General features: G+C 34.0%; 2 protein-coding genes across 3 annotated transcripts; both read right to left on the bottom strand.

The window, feature by feature from the left end:
* Positions 1 to 324: 324 nt before the first annotated feature.
* Positions 325 to 4,058, bottom strand: LOC108662946 (G-type lectin S-receptor-like serine/threonine-protein kinase At4g27290). Of its 2 annotated transcripts, XM_018124999.2 has the most exons (7): positions 2,765 to 4,058; positions 2,300 to 2,431; positions 1,882 to 2,036; positions 1,579 to 1,789; positions 1,236 to 1,473; positions 1,005 to 1,155; positions 325 to 925 (listed from the first exon to the last, which is right to left on the bottom strand). In XM_018124999.2, exons 1-7 carry the CDS (start codon positions 4,056 to 4,058, stop codon positions 620 to 622), a joined length of 2,487 nt encoding a protein of 828 aa, XP_017980488.2. In that variant the 3' UTR covers positions 325 to 619. The 2 variants fall into 2 exon arrangements, with proteins under 2 accessions (XP_017980488.2, XP_017980491.2); XM_018125002.2 differs by having other exon boundaries at positions 1,236 to 1,789; positions 2,765 to 4,046.
* Positions 4,059 to 11,943: 7,885 nt separating this feature from the next.
* LOC148761477 (G-type lectin S-receptor-like serine/threonine-protein kinase At4g27290) lies at positions 11,944 to 15,748 on the bottom strand. The gene is made up of 7 exons (XM_088808074.1): positions 14,357 to 15,748; positions 13,892 to 14,023; positions 13,484 to 13,628; positions 13,192 to 13,412; positions 12,849 to 13,086; positions 12,618 to 12,768; positions 11,944 to 12,538 (listed from the first exon to the last, which is right to left on the bottom strand). Exons 1-7 carry the CDS (start codon positions 15,645 to 15,647, stop codon positions 12,233 to 12,235), a joined length of 2,484 nt encoding a protein of 827 aa, XP_088664200.1. The 5' UTR covers positions 15,648 to 15,748; the 3' UTR covers positions 11,944 to 12,232.
* Positions 15,749 to 23,315: the final 7,567 nt, after the last annotated feature.

Raw genomic sequence — 23,315 nt, forward strand, 5'->3', positions numbered from 1 at the left:
ATTAAAAAGGCACAGGAAAGCTTCTTGATAATGTTAATGTCAAACAATTTCCAAATAAATTCCACGAGAAAGCTAATCATATATAAAAAATAAATACAAATAACTATGAAGGCTTGAATTAAAGAATAGTATAGGACTAGCTAGCTTTACACATAGTATAATTTGATTTAATTATAGATTATACATGTGCCTGCATGTCTACTTAATCTTATATTTTTATTAAACTTGATGAAAAACATATAGTTCTCTCTCGTCCATAAATAATACATTCCTGAATCCGTGATTTTAAAATGTCAATTTTCATAATTCATGCAAGTGTATACACATTTCTTATATTTATTAAAATTGAAGCAAACCAAATCATTTTGTGTTTTGGACTTAAGTAAACTATAATTAGGCATATAGGACTTAAGTAAACTAAACCAAAAACGACATGAGTAACATCGTTTTGAGTACAACGAACTTTAAAACATAAAAGAGTAAAACGACACACTTTGGAAGCTCAGAATATTTGATAAAGAAACGCCATCGTTTTGCCTTATAGAACTGAAGCTCCTCACTTGTTCTTCACATGCTGTCACCACCAGATTATGAATTACCTTTCAACAGACAAATCCAACTACCGTGGCTCTAACAGGGTAACGGTGCACTCGTTTGCAGAAGATGATTTACAGTTGCTTGTTGAAGACTCAGCTTCAGGCAGATTCCTCCCTGTGAAAAACCCTGGCTGCTTCGGTTGAGGCAATGCACTTTCACTGCCTAGCATTACAATTACAGAAGACATGTTTGGTCTATCTTCTGGTCGCTGCTGCACGCACAATAATCCCACATGAATGCATCGCAGCATTTCAGATGGCAAGCAAAAGTCCCCAAAAGCATCATCAATCAGTTCCATTGGCCTCTTTTCTGTCCATAATCTCCATGCCTGAAATTTTAAAAATTCAGAATCATGATTTCTACCTTGGAAATTCAACATGGCTAACAATCTCAACATTTAACCTTACATGTCCGAGAAGATTATGATCATGATCTGGGTGGGAAAACCCCCTGTTCTTCTTTCCACTTACTATCTCAAGGACAAGAACCCCAAAGCTAAAGACATCAGATTTCATTGAGAAAACCCCATCAATGGCGTATTCGGGAGACATATAACCACTGCAAGTATGTTGTGAAAACAATTTAATGACAACATAAAGGATAGCCATAAAGAAAGATTTGATTTACTTTGTACTTACTATGTTCCGACCACTTTATTTGTGTTGGCCTCAGTTTGGTCTCCCCAAAATGTTTTAGCTAAGCCAAAATCTGAAATTTTTGGGTTCATTGCATTATCCAGTAAAATGTTGCTAGACTTGAGATCCCTGTGGATTATTCTAAGTCTAGAGTCTTGATGAAGATAAAGAAGTCCACGAGCAATTCCACCAATAATATTCACACGTTTACTCCAGTCTAGTAGTTTGCTTCTTGTTCGATCTGATTCAGTTCCCCATGTTAGCCAAACCACTAATAGAATCCTCAAAGAGAAGGTGTCAGAAAAAAAAGATTTTGAAATATGAAAGGAATAGTGAAGGACCAAACCGAAAATAAAGTAGTCCAAACTTTTGTTGGCCATGTATTCATAGATTAACAATTTTTCATCTCCTTGAATGCAACAGCCGAGAAGCTTTACAAGATTGCGGTGCTGAAGTTTGGCAATCAAAATGACTTCATTTTTGAATTCTTTCAGCCCTTGTCCAGAATCATTTGACAGTCTCTTTACTGCTATGTGTTGCCCCTCTGCCAATGTACCCTTTAAGACCATAACAAGTAAATGTTTTACTTACAAGAAATATACATGCTGCAGAACCTGAATGAAGCCGCAGTGGCATATTATTGCTTTACCTTGTAAACAGATCCAAATCCACCTCTTCCCAGCAAGTTCTCAATAGAAAAGTTATTTGTGGCATTTGCTATGGTCCCAAAATTAAATAATGGCAATTCCATCTCTTCGTTCTCCCTTTCATCACAATCCATTGCGCGATTCTTTCTTGTCAATCCTGAAACGATGCATAATGCATTGGCATTAGTAAAAGCACCTTATGTTTATAGTTAAGTCAGGCGTTGTGGGGAAGGGATTCAAACTCAAGACATCCATCATTTTTAAGGCAATTTCACAGCAACATTAGTAAAAATCATTTCAAAAAAAGAAAAAAAATAGGGGCTGGTTATGAGGACTAACAGCAGACATTTTAATCCGACAATTTATGCCAGATAAGCAGCCTTTGCTTAAGTTTCAACAAAAGTAATCAGGTTTATTTACCTTTCTTATTACGTTTCCTCCACAGTATACACAAGACGGGTAATATCAGCATTACCATTCCTAATATGACAGAGCCGACTATAATTGCTACTCGCCTTTTCTCCCATGATTGCCTCTTTTGTATGATATTTTCTGAAAGATTTGAGATGAAGTCAGAGATCTGGATTTTCAGTTTTGTTGCAAGTTTGTTAGAATAAATAGTTCTGCAAAAGGCAAACTAATCATGTCCATAATTCCAAACTTTTCTTCCTTCTTTCCCTCGCTGCCATCCAACGATTGTCGTGAGGTTACCATCGTTCGAGAGCAAAGTAGCTGAAAAATGTTCTCTAGTTTCTACTCGCATTGATTCTTACCTCTAAATCCTACTTCCTCTAGACTAAATCCCTCAGGATATAATTGCATGAATAAATATTGAAAAAAAAATGATTTCAACATGATCCATAGTAAAAAGAAGAGGACAAGTACCTATTTCAGAAGCAGCAAGTCGAATATAAAGGTCTTGCCCATCCTGCCCCATATCATCTGTCATGTCCAACAGATCACCAAACCACAGCAGGCATCCGCTTCCGCCCTCTCTGATATCTGAATTTGTATATGCAGTGCAAGAGCAATCACTCAAACATAACTGCCTACATTCTTTGATGTTCATGGTCATGTTAACCTTGGAATGGGACGTGTCTGGCAATTTCAAACCCGTGCGCTTGTAAAAGCTATCTCCATTGTTGCAAACCAATGGAGTTCTTCTAACACAACCATCATACCAAACTCCTGAATTCCACTTTCCTACGAATTTGGGGGTGAACCCTTCCAAGCATGAACACACGGCTGGAGAGTCATTTTCATTGCAGGTAGCATATGTTCCACAAAGGGCATAGTTCACACACTGATCAAGACGTGACGTAAATAAAGACTCCCAATCACGTTGTTGATCACTCCACGAAAGGAACTGAACAAAGCCTGACGGGTTCAGCATGATCCTAGTAACTACTGAACTGTTTTTGGGCTCAGTAGTATAATAGACTTCATTCTCATTCAACTCAAATTCATTGTTGACAAAAGATAATACATTCCTTTTCATCGCTTGAAAGATGAGACCATTCCATGATCCTGCTCTGTACACTATTTTAGATCCCTTCTCAATTTCTAGTTGTGGATATCCACTGATATTTATACGTACAAAGTATTGGCCTGGAGCAGGATCATCTGTCGTTTTCCAGGATGACAGAAACCACTCAAAACCTGTCACTAAGTTCTTCCCGATTTTCATTCCCGGCAGAAGAGTATCACAAGGATAATCAAAACTCTGCCATAGATTGTCTTCAGCTGCGTTGTTGTCTTTTCCATCTTTTACTACAAGATTTCCTGAATTGAGAAGATGAGCAACGGGTTCTTGTGCAGGTTTTGATGTATTAGATGACCAAATAGTGCTATTTGTGCTATTCAGAAGCGAAAGAATTCCCTGGTTGGAGAAAAGTAAGACTCCTTTATTATCAGAAATTGGAGTTTCTCTATTTGCCACCCATACAACCGTTCCATTAGTTACTTTCTTGTACCATATTCCTAAAAATCGACTTGTGGAACTTATTGTAGGGCTGAAAAATCCAAGTTCGAAGCTCCCATCAGCTGAAACCAGAGTTTCACCATCTCTAATGGATTGACTTGGAGACAGAGTATCTACTGCATTAGCACTCCTTAAGATGGAGAAAACAAATAAATATACAAGAAGTAACAATGAAATGCCTTCCATTGATTTTCTCATGTTCACTCTTTTCTTTTAAGTTTTAAAAGACAACCAGAAATACAGAAAGGGAAGCTCCAAATCATAGATGGGTCTACTGGCAGTTCTCGTAAAATGTGAAACCTGTGATTTTTTTAACAATGAATTCCCCTGCGTTACTCAAGCGGAATTTTCAAAGTCGCCTGCGTTACTCAAGGGAATTTTCAAAGTCTGCAGTTGCGGTCCATTGACTAATGATTAACAAAGAAATCTGAAAAACAAGTTTGTGAACGAGTCGTTCCAATTGAAGTGCTGTTGTAGTTTCTTATATGCAAGAAGGTTTTGCTTTCTTTTGCTTTGCCAATTCAACTAATTAGTCTTGTCTTGTCACTTTTGCACATATTTTTTTTATTTTACCGAGTTCTGTGTTCTCAAAGTGAAAAGTTGAAGCTGAGATGAATTGTTGCGGATAATGGAGATGGAAGATGACAAAGAAAATCTTGAATGTTTCAAATTTCTTCAGCTCCTTACTATGGCTTCAAGTTTTTCATGTGAACAGTCAAGATCATTCTGATCTAGTGTAATGACCTAGGTTGGGTCACTCGCCCAACAACGTTTTGTGATCACGTCATTGGTTTCAACTTTCATATAGACACTCAATTCTTTAAAGTCTTCCTCAAAATCACTGTAGCGAGCTTAATTCTTACATGAATTGAAACTAACACGCAAATGCACGTGTGGTGACAAGTAGTAAAGTGATAAGTATAAGTGTCGATCTTACAAGGAGTTGGCTACAATTCTTCATTAAGTATTAAAGTTGAGTCAAGCTAACCTTATCCAAACTAACCAAAGTATGGAATATGATTAAAAACAAACTAATTAATTAAGCTAATTAAAGACATGCAAGGTGAAATAATCTGGAAGCAATAGTTTAAAAGTCTACTATTATGGCTGTATTCAACATTTCACTTGGATTGTTATTCCTCTAATTATTTAATTCAATGGGACTTGATTCTAATCTAGAATCCTAATGCATTAACAAACTTATGTTTAGGCATTTGTACAATAATTGCCTAGATTAGTTAGGCCTCTATATGTCTATAGGATTCAATTAAACTAGGTTCTTTAAGCACAATTTCTCCTTAGATTATATTTGGCATCTAGGCATGTGTCTACCCTAGTTGCTAATCAAGACACTTAATTTCTAAGTGATTTGAACACCTATTATCCAAGCCTAGGTCTAATCTAAACTAACTTCATCAAGTCTCATTTAAATACCACAACAAATCAATTGGTGATCAAGCAATCAATGGTCAATAAATTCATATTTGATTAAACATTAACATACCATTCAAAATAAGTAAAAGAGCAACAAATAATTCAAGTTACATGTAGAAATCCACCAAAATCCTACATGAAAGCTATTTAGTTCATCATAGTTACAACAAAGTTTAATATTTCCAGAAAGTAAGTCATTTCTATAGTGGAAGATAGGGAGAGAAAAGAAAACTAGTGAAAGAAATGATTTACTGCAGCTTTTAGAGTCAAAATCTCCTTTGATTTCTCCCTTTATCTCCTTTTGTAGAAAGCTTCCTTTTCTAGCAAAATATTCTTTGCTTCCAGTGCCCTTTCTTAACTAAAAAGATCATATTTATACTCCCTATTAAAAGCCCTAGTTACCAAATTCAATATATGCAAAATTGAGACTGCACATGTTGGCGCCATGGCACTGTGCTTGTTGTGTAGTGCATGTAGGTAGACCAAAGGTGGCACCACGACACTGGGAGCATCGCGTCGCAGCATCGTGCTTGCTGCCTTGGTGCCTTGTGTCCTTTAGCCTCTATGCTATTCCTGCAGTAGTTCAGTCACTTCCTATATGATTTTGACCATGATTCAATTAGAACTAGACAAAGTGATAAATACAAAAGTTGTAGGCCTTTCACTAAGCTTTCTAGTGATCCAATTTAAATCTCATCAATCAGACTTTTGTAGCTTGAGTTATGCTCAAATTACTACAACATAATCAGAAATCTCCTGAAGCATTTTTACACCATTCTTTGCCATTTGAACCCAACATGCTTGTGCACCCTCAATAATGAAGGACTTAATCAATAGCGGATAAAAATTAGACTTTTATACAAGAAATAAGCTAAAAGAACTCAATTAACAATACTCAAACATGCTCTAAGCTAATTAATAAAAAGATGTAAAAATTACCTAAAATTGACTAAAAAAAAGCACAAAGGACTTCATTCTTTTATGCTTAACAAAGTGCGAGATAACTCTATAGAACAGGGTTATCACACCCCCAAACTTAACATTTTGCTAGTCCTCAAGCAAAAATTAAAATAAAGAAAGAAATATAAACATCGAAAACATTGAACTATAATTTGGTTACACCAATCCAAAGATCACTTAAGTCATCTTATTTCCTCAACATCCTAAGCAAAGTATAAATATTATTCAAGTTCACATTTCACTAAATTGCAAGCCCATTTTCAAAGGAAATCCCTGTTATTGTGGAGTTTCACGTGATGAAAATCAAGCCATCTGATAAGTTTATGCTTATGCAATAATTTAATTTAGTCAAGAGTTTCATATGTTTGCTCTTTACCTCTCTCTCCACTAATGTAGGCTCACACTTACTCAAGGATCCTTAGGACTTAATCAAGCTTGTAACGTATGGCTTAAGTCAGGTTAGGATATAGGATAATATATGGCTCAAAACACCCTAAGCACATAATCATTCTAGGATCTATAACGAGCTTTATTCTTCAATACTTCTAGTCACCCTTTTCTTCCTTTTCTTCTGCCTTTTTCTCTCATCAAGCACTTTATTCTTGTATATATATATATATAAACATTTTAACACACCCAAACTTATTTCTTTTTGTGGTAGATAATGAGGTGAATATTTTCACAAAATTTTGTATTTTTTCACAAACTTCACCTTTTCTACCTTTTTCTTCATTACTTAGCTCAATTACACTCCTAAAAATGATCTATGTACTTAGGAGTGACAGGTGTTAAAGAAGAAACTTATTTGAAGGCTAAGGCTATTTAACTATGCGTTTAACAAAGAAGAGGAAAAATTAGGCTCAAAAGAGGTAACTAAGGATAAAATATAACATGGTAGGCTTAAAAAACTCAAACGATCAAAAGATGACCTAAGTCATTTCCCTAACTAAGTGTAACCTAGGATTTCACCTTGAGAGAAATTAAAACAAATTCTAGAGCTCAAGACTTTATTAAAAAATTTACACTTACATAAACATTCTCCAAATAAACATAATTATTCAAAGCAAGAAACACATGCTCAATATGGTGGAATTCACATTCTTCAATGATGCTTAACAACCAAGTTCAACATAATACTCAAACAATATTCACACTTGCTCAAAGTACAAGGATAACAAGATAACTAGTTTTCTTCATTGGATAAATAAATCAAAGCAAATGGTGCAATTAATCATAGCCAACATTTTCAGAGAAAACAAACTTGCTAAACTTTAAAGCTAAACAATTTACTTTGATTGGACTAATAACATGTGAAAACATAAAAAGCAAAGCAAAGTTTAAAATTTTAAACTCCCCCTCAAACTTAAAGCTAACATTGGGGGCAATGTTACTAAAAGTTAAAGAAAGAAGAACTCCCCTAGTCTCACTCTTTCTTCTCCTCATCATTGACCTCGTCAACATTGGGATCCTCCAACATTGATGGAAAGCTGGTCATATCCATCCCTATGTGAAGTGCGCAAGCACTGAACATCTGCTTCATTACTCTCATACAATTTGCTTGATATGCCATTTGGTGTTCTAGATGCTCAAATCTCTTAGGTATGGTAAGGTGTGTCGGGTGTGGTGGAGATCTTAGTGCGAAAGATGAACTCCCACCAGCACTAGAGACCAATCTATGAATGATGTTGGGACCCAATGGTGCCTTTAGGTGCAAAAGTTCTTCTTCACTTGACCATTGCACTCCTGCTTGCTTGCACAATGCTGTGATGAGCGATGGGTACCAAATGCTGTCCCTAGTTGAAATGGCATAGTGAACAATGTTATTGAAAATCAATTTGCCAACATTAATGGATTTACCTGTGACCATGACATAGAGTAGGATTGCTCTATCCTTCATGACATCACTCAAGTGTTTAACTAGAAACATCTTGGCTGTGAGGAAGTGGTACTAAATCTTGAAGAACTTGTCCAATACGTTAGCCTTGAATGAAACCGAGATCCTTTTGGATATTTTCCATTGTGTGCCAGGGTCGCAAAGGAAAGTGATGACCTCATAAAGATTCACATTGCCATCCGCATAATGGGCATACTTATCATTTTCAATCTCCAGTACATTATAAAATTGGTTAATGGTGAGGCTATTAAAAGGTACTCTCTTATCCCTATAAAATGTAACTCTATTTTCATGCTCATATGCATTAGCATAAAACTTTCTAACAATTGGCACCACTGCTGCATGAGGATGAGCACAAAAATTTTTCCAATGTCTCGCTATGATTACACTCAAAATATCTCCACATCAAACATTGGGTAAAACAAAGCCTCTCTCAAGTACCAATGATTTTTGAATTAACGACTGAATATGACATGTAAATGCCTCAATTGACACAAATTTGGACTTGTCATATCCATTGTCACTAGTTCTAGCTCTTTTAGGTGCCATAATTCAACTTCACTTTTACCATAATTCAAAACACCTAATTAACTCCAAATATCTCCTCAATAATTTTGACTTTTTCAGTTCTCTTAAAAATCTAAACTATCAACAAGAATATTACCTATAATCACCAAATTAACAGAAATCTCTTGAATTTGCAGAAAATTGGTATTACTCACTATGAACAACTAATCTAATTCTCACAATCCACCATAAAATTTCACAAAACTTGAAGCACAATTCCAAGAATATCAATATTATGCAAAGCCCATCAATAATTAGCAACCAAAATCTTCTACACTAACTGCTTTCCACAAGAAGAAGAATTCTAAGAATTTGATACTTGCAAAAAATTGAGCTTTTTGATGGAAGAATTTGGTGAAGCTTCTTGAATCTTCTATTTTGGAATGAAAACTTGAAGGATTTTGAGAATTTTTGGATTAGGTTTTGGAGATTCCGGAGTGTGAATGAGAAAAAATTGAGAGAAAATTTGAGAGTTTGAGTTTGGGAGAGAGAAGAAAGAGAGAATATTTAAAAAGGGGGGCTTCGACCCAACATCGCAGCACTGGAAGCTCGATGTAGTGGAGTCGAAACTATTGCCCTTTTGTTAATAATATTTCAATGTTGCAACACTAGGGACCAATGCCACGACGCTACCCTCTCAAGGGCATCAACAAGGCTATTTTGGCGTTGCGGCACTACGGTACCTTATATTTTGGTGTCGCAACATTGGGAGCATGGCACTGCAGCACCGTGCTTGTTGCCAAGCTCCTCCATTAACCTACAAAACAAGAAAAAATAGAAAATTAATGATCTAAGCATGAAAATGGACAAATAAAATCCTTGAATGCAAGAATGAAAAAGAAATTATAAAGATAAACATAATTAAAAGTGAGCACAGACGCAAGAACTAAAGAAAACAGGGAAATAAAAATGGTAAAGAACTATAAAGCTTAAACTTAACAAGAATAAAAGAAAAAATAAGGAAAATAAGGAAGGGTTAGGGAACTTGAGTTGCCTCCCAAGTAGCGCTTGCTTTGTAGTCTTCAGTCGAACTTTGTTTAAATTCAGTTGAGATTGGCAAGATGGATGGATGAGTGTTGATGCTTAACAACACCTCCCTAGTAGTGTTTCAATTGTTTCCCATTCATCTTAAATTTTTCATCGATTGAACCATCAACAACTTCCACTACACCAAACGGAAACACTCTTAAAACAAAAAAGGGTCCTGATCATCAAGATTTTAGCTTCCTTGACAATAACTTCAATTGAGAATTAAACAACAAGACAGATTGACTTGGCTCAAAACAATGCTCCACAATTCTGCTATCATGCCATTTCTTAGCTTTTTCCTCGAAAATCTTGGCATTCTCATATGCATCCAATCTAAATTCATCCATATCATTGAGCTGAAGCAATCGCTCCTCACTTGCTACTTCCAAGTCAAAATTCAATTTCTGGATTGCCCAATAAGCATTATGCTCAAGCTTTATCGAAAGATTACATGGCTTCCCAGAAAATAACCAATAAGGGGACAGGTCCAATTTCACAAAAATCAAAAGCTAATTCTCTTAATGTTCCACTTGCAACAAGCATTGTTAATAAGAAATAAAACTTTAAGATTGTCAAAACACGGAATTGGAAAATCAATAAATTAGCTTCAAGGCATATAACAATGTCACTTTCTTTAAAATTTTCTTCGCCCCCACTTGTAATGTACAAAAGAGTTACTGACATATAAATCTTGAAGATACAATGAAGCCTAGTGATTGACAGTGTTTTAGACTAACGAAATCAATCTACTAAGCACTTACCAGAGTATGAAAAAATAATCAAACTACTATAAGTTTTTTTACAGCAACATGATATAAAAGAAAACTTGGAGAAAGAATGAAAGATTGTTGTTTTGTTTTTGTTGTGTATTGTATGTTCTGTTGTTCCAAAGAAGAGTATTTTTATAGACTTAGATGTCTATTCTCAATAGACACAGTTTTTGTTTGTTTCAAACAATCATGTCTATTAGTTTATCTTTTCAACAAACATGATTTTTCTTTTATTTTCATTTTTCAACAAACATGATTTTTTTAATATGAAATTGTGACTCATATTTATTTATTTAAAAATTTTTAATATACAAAACTATGCACTATCAGTACATCAAATATTAATCCTAAAACTATTAGATGTATAAAAAATTTTGGACTGTAGATTTCCATTGACCACAAGACTCATTGAATTTGGAAAGCAAGTCTCTCAAGCTTGAATTTTTCTTACACTTTAGGATGATAGGTCTAACAGTATTTAGCAACACTTAAAACCTGTTAAAGAAAAATTTGTTTAACGAAAGTTGATAGAAAGAGCATGGAAGAATTGTGGGGAAAATTTGTTTACACTAAAGAAAATAGAGAGAGCAAGAAAGTCTTGCAAGGCTTTGGGACCAAAAGGTCCACTTCATTAATTGTCTTTTGATATACATCATGAGTTAATAATTTTTAAATAATAATCAAAGGTGGGTAAAAGATTCACGTAACCAACCACCTTCTTCTATACTTCAAGGTTTTGTTACTAACCACCTTTTTCTATACTTCACGGTTTTCACAATGTTCAAAAAAAAGCATCATTACAAAGTAAAACAAGAAGTTTTAATCACACATTAATCCAAACTATTGCATGTTTATTGCAGCCGGTGGCCATTCCCCATGCAACCATCTACTCCTTTTAGAGCTATATTCACCTAAGTTAATTTCATTTTCCAACAATATTCACCTATGGTAGTTTCATTTGCCTTGGATTAAACATCAGACAAGTATGAATGGGCTAAGCCAATTGCCTATTTGGGCCATTTAAGCATTCACACTGAATTTAATAAAACCTGAGGTGAATTTGGGCCTACTCTACAATTTCGAGTGACTTCAATATATATCTAAACAATGAAAATATGGAACTTTGTAAAATTCATGGGGTGATGCTGACACTAACCATTCAAATGCTGATATTCTTTTAATAGTAATCTAATTCTGATACTAGAAATTGTGTTTTGATAAGATTTTTTAAAAAATCAATGAAAATTAGACAACTTTAATTAAAAATTAAATAAGTATTATTAATATGATAAATCAATATGAGTATATGGATTAATCACTTCGGGTTAATCACTTTTAATATTTTTGGGGCTCAAAGAGAAGAAAGATATTGCTCAAGCATCCTGAAGTTAATTAAATACAAAATGTGATGCATGCATATCTTAGCTCATCACTGCGAAAATGGAGTTATCACTTGGTCCATTCTTGTTTTCTTCCTGATCAGGTCTTACACGAAAAGCCGAAGCTACCCCTACGTCCATTTGTCAAGTGACAAATTCAACTACCGTGCCTTTAACAGGGTAATGGTGCACTCATTTGCAGAAGATGATTTACTGTTGCTTGATGAACACTCAGCTTCAGGCATATTCCTCCCTGTGAAAAACCCTGGCTGCTTTGGTTGTGGCAATGCACTTTCACTGCCTAGCATTACAATTACAGAAGACATGTTCCATTGACAACTACCGTGGCTCTAACAGGGTAACGGTGCACTCATTTGCAGAAGATGATTTACAGTTGCTTGTTGAAGACTCAGCTTCAGGCAGATTCCTCCCTGTGAAAAACCCTGGCTGCTTTGGTTGAGGCAATGCACTTTCACTGCCTAGCATTACAATTGCAGAAGACATGTTTGGTCTATCTTCTGGTCGTTGCTGCACGCACAATAATCCCACATGAATGCATCGCAGCACTTCAGATGGCAAGCGAAAGTCCCCAAGAGCATCATCAATCAGTTCCATTGGCCTCTTTTCTGTCCATAATCTCCATGCCTGAAATTTTAAAAATTCAGAATCATGATTTCTACCTTGGAAATTCAACATGGTTAACAATCTCAACATTTAACCTTACATGTCCGAGAAGATTATGATCATGATCTGGGTGGGAAAATCCCCTGTTCTTCTTTCCACTTACTATCTCAAGGACAAGAACCCCAAATCCAAAGACATCAGATTTCATTGAGAAAACCCCATCAATGGCATACTCGGGAGACATATAACCACTGCAAATATGTTGTGAAAACAATTTAATAGCAACATAAAGGATAGCCATAAAGAAAGATTTGATTTACTTTGTACTTACTATGTTCCGACCACTTTATTTGTGTTGGCCTCAGTTTGCTCTCCCCAAAATGTTTTAGCTAAGCCAAAATCTGAAATTTTTGGGTTGATTGCATTATCTAGTAAAATGTTGCTAGACTTGAGATCTCTGTGGATTATTCTAAGTCTAGAGTCTTGATGAAGATAAAGAAGTCCACGAGCAATTCCACCAATAATATTCACTCGTTTACTCCAGTCTAGTAGTTTGCTTCTTGTTTGATCTGATTCAGTTCCCATGTTAGCCAAACCACTAATAGAATCCTTAAAGAGGAGGTGTCAGAAAAAAATGGATTTCGAAATATGAAAGGAATAGTGAAGGACCAAACCGAAAATAAAGTAGTCCAAACTTTTGTTGGCCATGTATTCATAGATTAACAATTTTTCATCTCCTTGAATGCAACAGCCGAGAAGCTTTACAAGATTGCGGTGCTGAAGTTTGGCAATCAAAATAACTTCATTTTTGAATTCTTTCAGCCCTTGTCCAGAATCATTTGACAGTCTCTTTACTGCTATGTGTTGCCTCTCTGCCAATGTACCCTTTAAGACCATAACAAATAAATGTTTTACTTACAAGAAATATACATGCTGCAGAACCTGAATGAAGCCGCAGTAGCATTTGCTCCAAATCCACCTCTTCCCAGTAAGTTCTCAATAGAAAAGTTATTTGTGGCATTTGCTATGGTCCCAAAATTAAATAACGGCAATTCCATCTCTTCGTTCTCCCTTTCATCACAATCCATTGCGCGATTCTTTCTTATCGATCCTAAAACGATGCACAATGTATTGGCATTAGTAAAAGCACCTTATGTTTATAGTTAAGTCAGGCGTTGTGGGGAAGGGATTCAAACTCAAGACATCCATCATTTTTAAGGCAATTTCACAGCAACGTTAGTAAAAATCATTTCAAAAACAGAAAGAAAATAAGGGCTGGTTATGAGGACTAACAGCAGACATTTTAATCCAACAATTTATGCCAGGTAAGCAGCCTTCGCTTAAGTTTCAACATAAGTACTCAAGTTTATTTACCTTTCTTATTACGTTTCCTCCACCGGATACACAAGACAGCTGGTATCAGCATTCCCATTCCTATTGTGACAGAGCCGACTATAATTGCTACTCGCTTTTTCTCCCATGATTGCCTTTTTTGTTCGATATTAGCTGAAAGATTCGAGATAAAGTCAGAGATGTGGATTTTCAGTTTTTTTCCAAGTTTGTTAGAATAAAAAATTCTGCAAAAGGCAAACTGATCATGTCCATAGTTCCAAAATTTTCTTCCTTCTTTCCTTCGCTGCCATCCAAAGATTGTCCTGAGCTTACCATAGTTCAAGAGCAAAGTACCTGAAAAATGTTCTCTAGTTTCTACTCGTATTGATTCTTACCTCTAAATCCTACTTCCTCTAGACTAAATCCTCAGGATATAATTGCATGAATAAATATTGAAAATAAAAAAGATTTCAACGTGATCCATAGTGAAAAGAAGAGGACAAGTACCTATTTCAGAAGCAGCAAGCCGAATATAAAGGTCTTGCCGATATGGAGCGGTATCAGCTCTTATGTCCAACAGATCACCAAACCACAGCAGGCATACGCTTCCTCCCTTTCGAATATCTGAATTTGTATATGCAGTGCAAGAGCAATCACTCAAACATACCTGCCTACATTCTTTGATGTTCATGGTCGTGTTAACCTTGGAATGGGACGTGTCAGGCAATATCAAACCTGTGAGCTTGTGAAAGCTATCTCCATTGTTACAAACCAATGGAGTTCTTCTAACACACCCATCATACCAAACTCCTGAATTCCACTTTCGTACAAATTTGGGCGTGAACCCTTCCAAGCATGAACACACAGCTGGAGAGTCATTTTCGTTGCAGGTAGCATATGTTCCACAAAGGGCATAGTTCACACACTTATCAAGACGTGATGTTCCTAAAGACTCCCAATCACGTTGTTTATCACTCCATAAAAGGAACTGAACAAAGCCTGCTGGGTTCAGCATGAGCCTAATAACTTCTGAACTGTTTTTGAGCTCAGTAGTATAATAGACTTCATTCTCATTCAACTCAAATTCATTGTTGAAAATGATCATTGCAATCCTTCTCATCGATTGAAAGAGAAGACCATTCCATGGTCCTGCTCTGTACTCTATTTTAGATCCCTTCTCAATTACTACTTGTGGATATCCACTGATATTTATACGTAAAACGTATTGGCCTGGAGCAGGATCATCTGTAGTTTTCCAGGATGACAGAAACCACTCAAAACCTGTCACTAAGTTCTTCCCGATTTTCATTCCTGGAAGAAAAGTATCACAAGGATAATCAAAACTCTGCCATAGATTGTCTTCAGCTGGGTTGTTGTCATTTCCATCTTTTACTACAAGATTTCCTGAGTTGAGAAGATGAGCAACGGGTTCTTGTGCAGCTTTTGATGTATTAGATGACCAAACAGTGCTATTTGTGCTATTTAGAAGCGAAAGAATTCCATGGTCGGATAAAAGTAAGACTCCTTTATTATCAGAAATTGGAGTTTCTCTATTTGCCACCCATACAACCGTTCCATTAGACACTTTCTTGTACCATATTCCTAAAAATCGGCTTGTGGAACTGACTGTAGGGCTGAAAAATCCCAGCTCAAAGCTCCCATCAGCTGAAACTAGAGTTTCACCATCTCTAAGGGATTGACTTGGAGAGAGAGTATCTACTGCAGTAGCAGTCCTGAAGATGGAGAAAACAAATAAATATACAAGAAAGAATGAAATCGTCTCCATTGATGATCTCATGTTGCACTTCTTTCTTCAAATATGAATGAATGCTTTGGAAAATTTAGGATATTACTGAGACCAACCAGAAATGATGAAACAGATGCTCTTAGAACATGGTAGGTCTACTGACAATTTTCTATTAAATGCAGAAATTGTGATATTTTTTTTCAACGAAAGTGGGCTTATCATTAATTCTCTTGCGCTGCTCAAATAACGATTGACAAAGGAAGCTGAAAACCAGAATGTTCTGAACAAGTTTGGGTTAATATATTTCCAATTGAGGTGCTTTTGTTGTTGGATATAATTTTCAACAATAATGAATGTAGGCCACAATCCTCATTGAAAAGGTAAAAGAAAAAAGAGTAATTTAAATAGAGAGGAGTATAAGTTCATTGTTGGTGGATTTTAAAAGGCATTGGATCATGGATGGAATTTTTGGGTCTTGGAGGTTTGAAATTAATTAAATTTAATATTTAATTATTTATATTGACACTTGGCAAGGCAATTAAAAATTATTTGGTTAAATATTCAAATAAGTTCCTAAATTATACCTCAAAAGTCAATTAAACTCTTATCTTTTTATTGCATTCAAATAAACTCTTTGATTTTTATTTTGGGTCAAATAAACCCTTCTCATTAATTATTGATTAACGAAATGCAACTCTTGGACTTTTATTTTAGATCAAATAAGCTTTTCTCATTAACTATTGATTAACAGAATGCTCCTAGAAAATGATAGGTCTATTGACAGCTCTTAGAAAATTGTAGGTCTTCTGACAATTTTCTATTAAATGTAGAAATTATGATTTTTTTTTCAATGAATGTGGTCTTATCATTAATTCTCTTGCGTTCCTCAAATAACAATTGACAAAAGAAAGCTGAAAACGAGCATGTTTTGAACAAGTCTGGGTTAAGATATTTCCAATTGAAGTGTTGTTGTTGTTGGATATTTTCAATAATAATAAACGCCACATTAGAAAAATAGAAGGAAAAAGATATTTAAATAAGGGGAGTAAAAGTTCATTGTTGTTGGACTTTAATAGGCAATGGGTCATGGATGAGTTTTTTAGGTCTAGAAGGTTTGAAGTTAATTAAATTTAATTTTTAATTATTTATATTGGCACTTGGCAGGGCAATTAAAAATTATTTGACTAAAATACTCAAATAAGTCTCTAAATTATATCAAAAAAGTCAATTAAACCCTTATCCTTTTATTATGCTCAATAAGTCCTTAAACTTTTATTTTGGGTCAAATAAACCTTTCTCACTAACTATTAACTAACGAAAGTCAACAATACAATTGACAATTTTATACTAGGTCATCTGTGATGTGGCATGTTGACATGTCATTTTATTTTATATGTGCAAATTTATGTTAATTTCCATATTAAAGAGAAAAATCATCCTTCTCAAAGTGAAATTACTCCTTTTAAATTTGTAACACTCCTCTTCCTTATCTCCTGCCTAAGTAAATAATCCGTCAAAACTCTTTTTTCAGTAGAAGAAAAAAAAGAACATTAAAAACCCTAATGATGAACCGTTCATGCTTGTTTGACAATATCTTGCTAGAATTGTCTAGAGGCTAGAACTGTTTAGGCTTTCTATAGAACCTATAGTTCTAGGATTTTTGAGATGGGGTTTAAAGCAAATAGATCAAGGTTGTTGCTAGAACTATCCAAGCTTTTGATCAAAACTGTACTTCCAGGATGGGGTTTAAAGCAAGAAAATCAACCCTTAAAGAAAAGCCTTTCTCTTACGGATCAATCTATTCCCTTCATAGTTGATAATGGAGTTGCTTCACAGTTGGAAACTCGGTGAGAATGAGAATTCAAAGCTTGATACTGATGATTAACATATCCCATATATTGAAGAGAAATATTCTTATGAAATCAAAATTGAACTTCCTGACCTTAGACAAAACACTCTTTGTAATCCCTAACACATAGTTATAAGAATAAAATTTAACCCTCTTTTTGAAATTCATTAAGTTGATAAACAAATATAAATTGAAGATGAGTCTCCCAAGCCTTAAGTAAATAGTGATTCTAAAAGTGCTATGATCATGAAGGACTTCTCAAACATCTTTTTCATTTAGATAAACTCTAAACCATGACGTTCGGGTTTTTTTTCAAACCCAATTGATTTTTTTTGGTTTAAAAACCCTATGTTAAGAATAATCATGACTTAATTTGAAGCAATTAAGGTTTTTTTTTTAATTTTTTTTCAAATCCCTAACTTAATTATTTTTAGACATTTGGATGGGTAAAAAAGGAAAATCCAATTCCTAATAAGCAAGTTTTTAATGCCACGTGGCATTGGCATAATCAACATGACACATCAACATGCCATGTGGCAGATGATGTGGCATAAAATTGCTTATTGTACAGTTGACTAACTTTCGTTAGTCAACAATTAATGAAAGGGGCTTATTTGACACAAAATAAAAGTTCATGGGCTTATTTGGATGAAAAGAAAAGGATAAAGGCTTAATTAACTTTTTTATATAGTTTAAGGGTTTATTTAGGTATGTAGTCAATTTTTTTTTATTTTTTATCAACAGATAACTATAATCATTGGAAACAGACAAAACAATTATGTCTTTGGTTTTAAAAATAATGTCTGTTAGAAAACCAACAAACATAACTGCTAGAAATAGATAGAAATAGATTGTGTTTAAAACAGACACAATTGTATCTGTTAGAAAATTGTCTCGATTGCCTATAAACAAGACCTTACTTAGAAGCAAAAAAGACAAGGAAACAATGATAGAACAATCTCTCTTTTCTTTTCAATAGTTTTTTAGGTTTTCTCCTATATCATTTTACTATAGAGAATCATATAGAAGTCTAGATAATCTTGCCTTACATCAATGGATGCTTAGTGGATTGACTTCGTCAGTGCTATAATATCTTAATCCAAGTATAATTACATTAGTATATTTATAAAATCGTAAATTAGACAAATAAGTCCCGTATTGAATTATCTTATAAAATAATTGAGTTTATATTAGAATAGTTTTTATGTTAGGGACCTTTTAAGAAATGGAGTCATTTTATTTTAGTTGGAGTTAGATTACATTATCATGTAAAAAAAATAGTCAGTTATATCTTATAGCATTTTAAAAAGAAAATCAATCAATTTTATCTAAGTCAGTTTTACAAAGAAGGCAGTAAAACATGTTTAAATAAAAGAAGTTTACACGTTTAAAGGAAAACAGGTAAGGTCAGTTTATTTTATCACATATGAGGAAATTAAGGTTAATTTTCATTAGCATGTTTAAAGAAAAAAAATACGGTCAGAAAAACAGTGAGAAGAAAAAAAGAACCATTTGGGAGAAATTAATCTTAGAGAGGAAAAAGAAGAAGAAGAATGCAAAAAAAGGGAAGATCTATTCAAAAAAGCAATGATTAAGGTATGATTCGGCTTTAACTTTAGTTTATGTTTCTTTAACTTCAATTCAAATCCAATACTAATTCGATATTGTTTCGTTGACTTTTCGGTAGCATGGTGGGTACCAATGAAAAGATCTTAAATAGATCTTTCTATTGATTTTTGTGGTATCTTGTTTGGCTTTGTGGTTAAAAAGATATAAATTTTTAGAGTTGATTGGAAATCCATTTTTACAATCAAGTTTTTATTGGCCTTCTCTTTTAAAGATGCTCATAATTTAGTTGAAAGATGTGATAGATGTCAAAAAGTAGGCAATATATCTAGAAGACATGAGATGCCTCTCAACAACATCTTGGAAGTTGAAATTTTTTATGCATGGGAAATTGATTTTATGGGTCCATTCATTACATCCTTCAATAATGAATACATCTTGGTTGCTATTGATTATGTCTTCAAATGGGTTGAACCTGTTGCACTGCCAAGGAATGACTCTAAGGTAGTTATAAATTTCTTGCAAAGGAACATCTTTATATGTTTTGGTACACCTAGAACCATAATTAGTGATGAAGCATCTCACTTCTGCAACAAAAATTTTGAAGCACTTTTGGCCAAATATGGAGTCAAACACAAAATGGTCACTGCTTATAATCCTTAAACAAGTGGCCATGTTGAAGCTTCAAATCGAGAAATTAAAAGAATTTTGGAGACTATTGTTTGTCTTTCCAGAAAAGTTGGGCTTATAGATCTGCATACAGAACTCCAATTGGGATGTCTCCTTATAAATTGGTTTTTGGAAAAGCTTGTCATATTCCAATCGAGCTTGAACACAAGGCATATTAGGCAATTTAAAAAATTAATTTTGATCTTCGAGCAATCGAAGAAAAGCATATTTTGCAACTCAATGAGATGGATGAATTTTGTCAAGTAGCATATGAAAGTGCAAGGATCTACAAAGAAAAGACAAAATAACGGCACGATCAGAAAATCATAAGAATGAGTTTTGAGCCTGGCCAACATGTTCTCCTATACAATTCTCGTTTGAAATTATTTCCTAGAAAGTTGAAATCTCTTTGGTCTGGCCCCTTCACTATGATGAGAGTATATCTTCATGGAGCAGTAAAGGTGGCTGATGATAAATCAACCTTCAAAGTGAATGGGCAACGATTAAAATATTATTAGGGTGGTGATTTCGATCGTCAAAGGACCTCAATCATGCTCATCGATTTAATTTGAATTAAAAAGTGAAGCTTATTAAAAAGAGGAGGAGGATTAGAACTTCACTACTTTCATCCAACCATCAACAAAGTATCCTTTACCTTTCTTTTATTTTTTCTAACATTGAGGACAATGTTTTGTTTAAGTTTTGGGGGGGGGGGGGGGGGGGGGGGAATTTATTTTTCTAGTGGTAAATGTTGGCTTCATTAGTTTTTAATGATAATAAAACATTTCCATTTCATTTGTGTCTAACATTTCTATCTAAGTGTGTAGGACAAAAAGTCATATGAAAATAATAAATCAACCTTTCAAATGTATATATCAAGAATCATGAAAATGAAGAAAAATGAATGATCAACTAAAAGGAAAGTCTTTAGTTAGATAATGAAGAATGTTGGTTGACTAAAATTTAAATTGGAGAAATAGCGGACTAAAGAATATTGAGAAACAGAACCAACTTAGTTGACCAAGATGTGAGCTAGTCAACTAAGAAGCTACTGCCAAATCTGGACTTCAAGACAGAACCAACTTAATCGATCAAGAAATGAGTTAGTCGACTAAATGCTCTCTGCCATAGTTTACAACCAGAAGACATAATCAACTTAGTCTACCAAAGAGCTCTCTGTCTGCAATTTGAACCAAAGTACTAGAAAACAGATTAACGGTTAGAACCTAATCTAAACTGTTTCCAACGAGTATAAACTGCCAAACTACCATTAGAGATGTTTCTCCAAGTATAAAAGGGTCTTCCAACAATTAAAAATGAGTTTTTGGAAGTTTTGAAATAGATTTGAGTAAAAAAGAGCTGAAAAACCAGAAAATCTCTTTTGCATCTTGCTGCATTTAAACGTCCATCTTTTGTATTTGTATTCTGCACTCAACCTTGTACGATTTAGATCAACTTGTGATCATAAGTACTTTCTTTTACTTTTCTTCTTGTATTCTTAGAGTGAGGGATCACTCTAAGTGGTTGTTTCAAGCTAGGATTGCTTGAATGTGTTAAGGTTCTAACTTAGCCTCAAAAAGTTAGGTGTTAGGTTTTAGTTTAACCCGTGAAAAACTAGTGTAAAAGGTTTTGGCTGAGCCTTGTAAAAGCCATTGTAAAGCTTGGTGAAAGCTTGTGAATTTCACTGATTCTTAGTGGATTTGTTGGGAAAATCCTTGGTTGGATAATCAAGGTAGTGGATGTAGGTCTTAGATCGAATCACTCTAAATTATGTTGTCTTGTTTACTCTATTTTTGTTTTATTTTCTTTCTTTCTTTCATTCATCTTGCATTTGTCTACACTTAAAGATAATTTTTGAAAGAGTCAAATTGTACTATTTACCCCCCTCTAGCACATATTATTGGGACCAACAATAAATATTCTGTGGAAGTTTTAGATTTAATTTAGGTTGCATGCTTATCTAGATTTATAAATAATTTAGGATTTGTTGGTAAATGAATTTATTATTTTTGAATTTTAGGAATCTAGAGAAAGGTTGTGTCAATTTTTTTGATGATTTCCCTATCCAATGATGATAACTAGTGGTCTTCAATTCTAAGCTTTTGGTAAATAAGGCTTTTGTTTGGATTCATGCTAAATTCTTTTGTTAAGTATCATTATTAGAATGTGATTTCCACAATTTTGAACACTATATCTTTTGCTTTAAATTATTGTGAATATCTAGAGAAGGTTTATATTGATGTGAATTTTAGATTATGTAATGAATTCTAAAATTTGCTTGATTTTCTCTCGAGGCGAAATCCTAGGCAATACTTAGTTAGAGAGATGATTTAAGACATCTTTGGACCGTTTAAGCCTAAAAAGCCAACCTTATTAAATTTTTATCCTTGGTATACCCCTTTGAGCTTAATTTCTTTTTTCTTTGTTTAGCTTTGTAATAATTGAGCATGGCCTTAAAATAAGATTTTCAATTTTGTAACCCTTACTCCTAAGCATGTATATTGTTTTAAGAAATATAGAATGAGCTAAATGTTGAAAAAGGTGAAAGGTGATGTTGATATGAAAGAAATAAAAAAGTTCAAAATATGAAAAATCACCATGCTACCTACAATACAAAGAAAATAAGTTTAGGGGCCTAAAATTGTGAAATTGAGAAAAAAAAAAAAAAGAAAAGTTCAAATGTGGAAGAAAAGGTGTACTAAGAGAAGGAGAATAGAGCTATATATATAGGTTTTACAATAATTATGTGCTTAGGTTGATTTGAGCTACTTTATTATCCTTTATCCTACCCGAACCTTAGCCATATATTACAAATCTTATAAAGTCTTATTGATTCCTAGCTTTGTGTTAGTCTACATTGTTGGATATTTTCAAAAATAATGAATATCAGACACAATCCCACATTGAAAAAATAAAAGAAAAAATAATCATTTAAATATATAGGAGTATAGGTCCATTGTAATTGGATTTTAGTAGGCAATAAACAATGAAAGGCTTGAATTATATATAACAAAAAATAGAACAATATTTTTTAGTTCGGTGATCAAACAGTTGTATTTTCTAATATGAACAAAAGTTCCCTTCCATTTGCTTGCCAATCTAACTAAGAAATCATGTCATATCTGCATAGAGTACGAATATTAAAGGCCAACAAGAACCTTAAAATCCCCTTTCCCAAGTTGGGTCAAAGCTATTAGACGTGCAAAAATTTTTAGGCTATAGATGTTTCAACAACGAATTGTCCTACATCTATTTTTAAAGTAAAGAGTAAGAAATACAAACTGATTAAGTTTGGAAAGCAAGTCTCTCAAGTGGGTTAGGCTTGGATTTTTCCTTCCTTTTTAGGGTGGCATGGTCTAACACTATTTAGCAGTAGTAAAAATCGAGAAGTTTTGTGCTTTGATAGTGAAAAGTTGAAGTTGAGATGAATTTTTCCAAATAATGGAGATGGAAGATAGCAAAGAAAATCTTGAATGTTTCTAATTTCTATAGCTCTTTACTATAGTTTCACTTTTTTCATGTCCCTAATGATTATAAAAATTTGTCATACACCACAACCAACATCAAGTGTTTGAAAGATGAATATTATTATAAGGAGCTGTAAAAAGAATCAACATCTTCCATTTCCATTAATT

Source organism: Theobroma cacao, chromosome 7 (assembly GCF_053813885.1).
Source record: "Theobroma cacao isolate CCN51 chromosome 7, ASM5381388v1, whole genome shotgun sequence".
NCBI classification, from domain to species: Eukaryota; Viridiplantae; Streptophyta; class Magnoliopsida; order Malvales; family Malvaceae; genus Theobroma; species Theobroma cacao.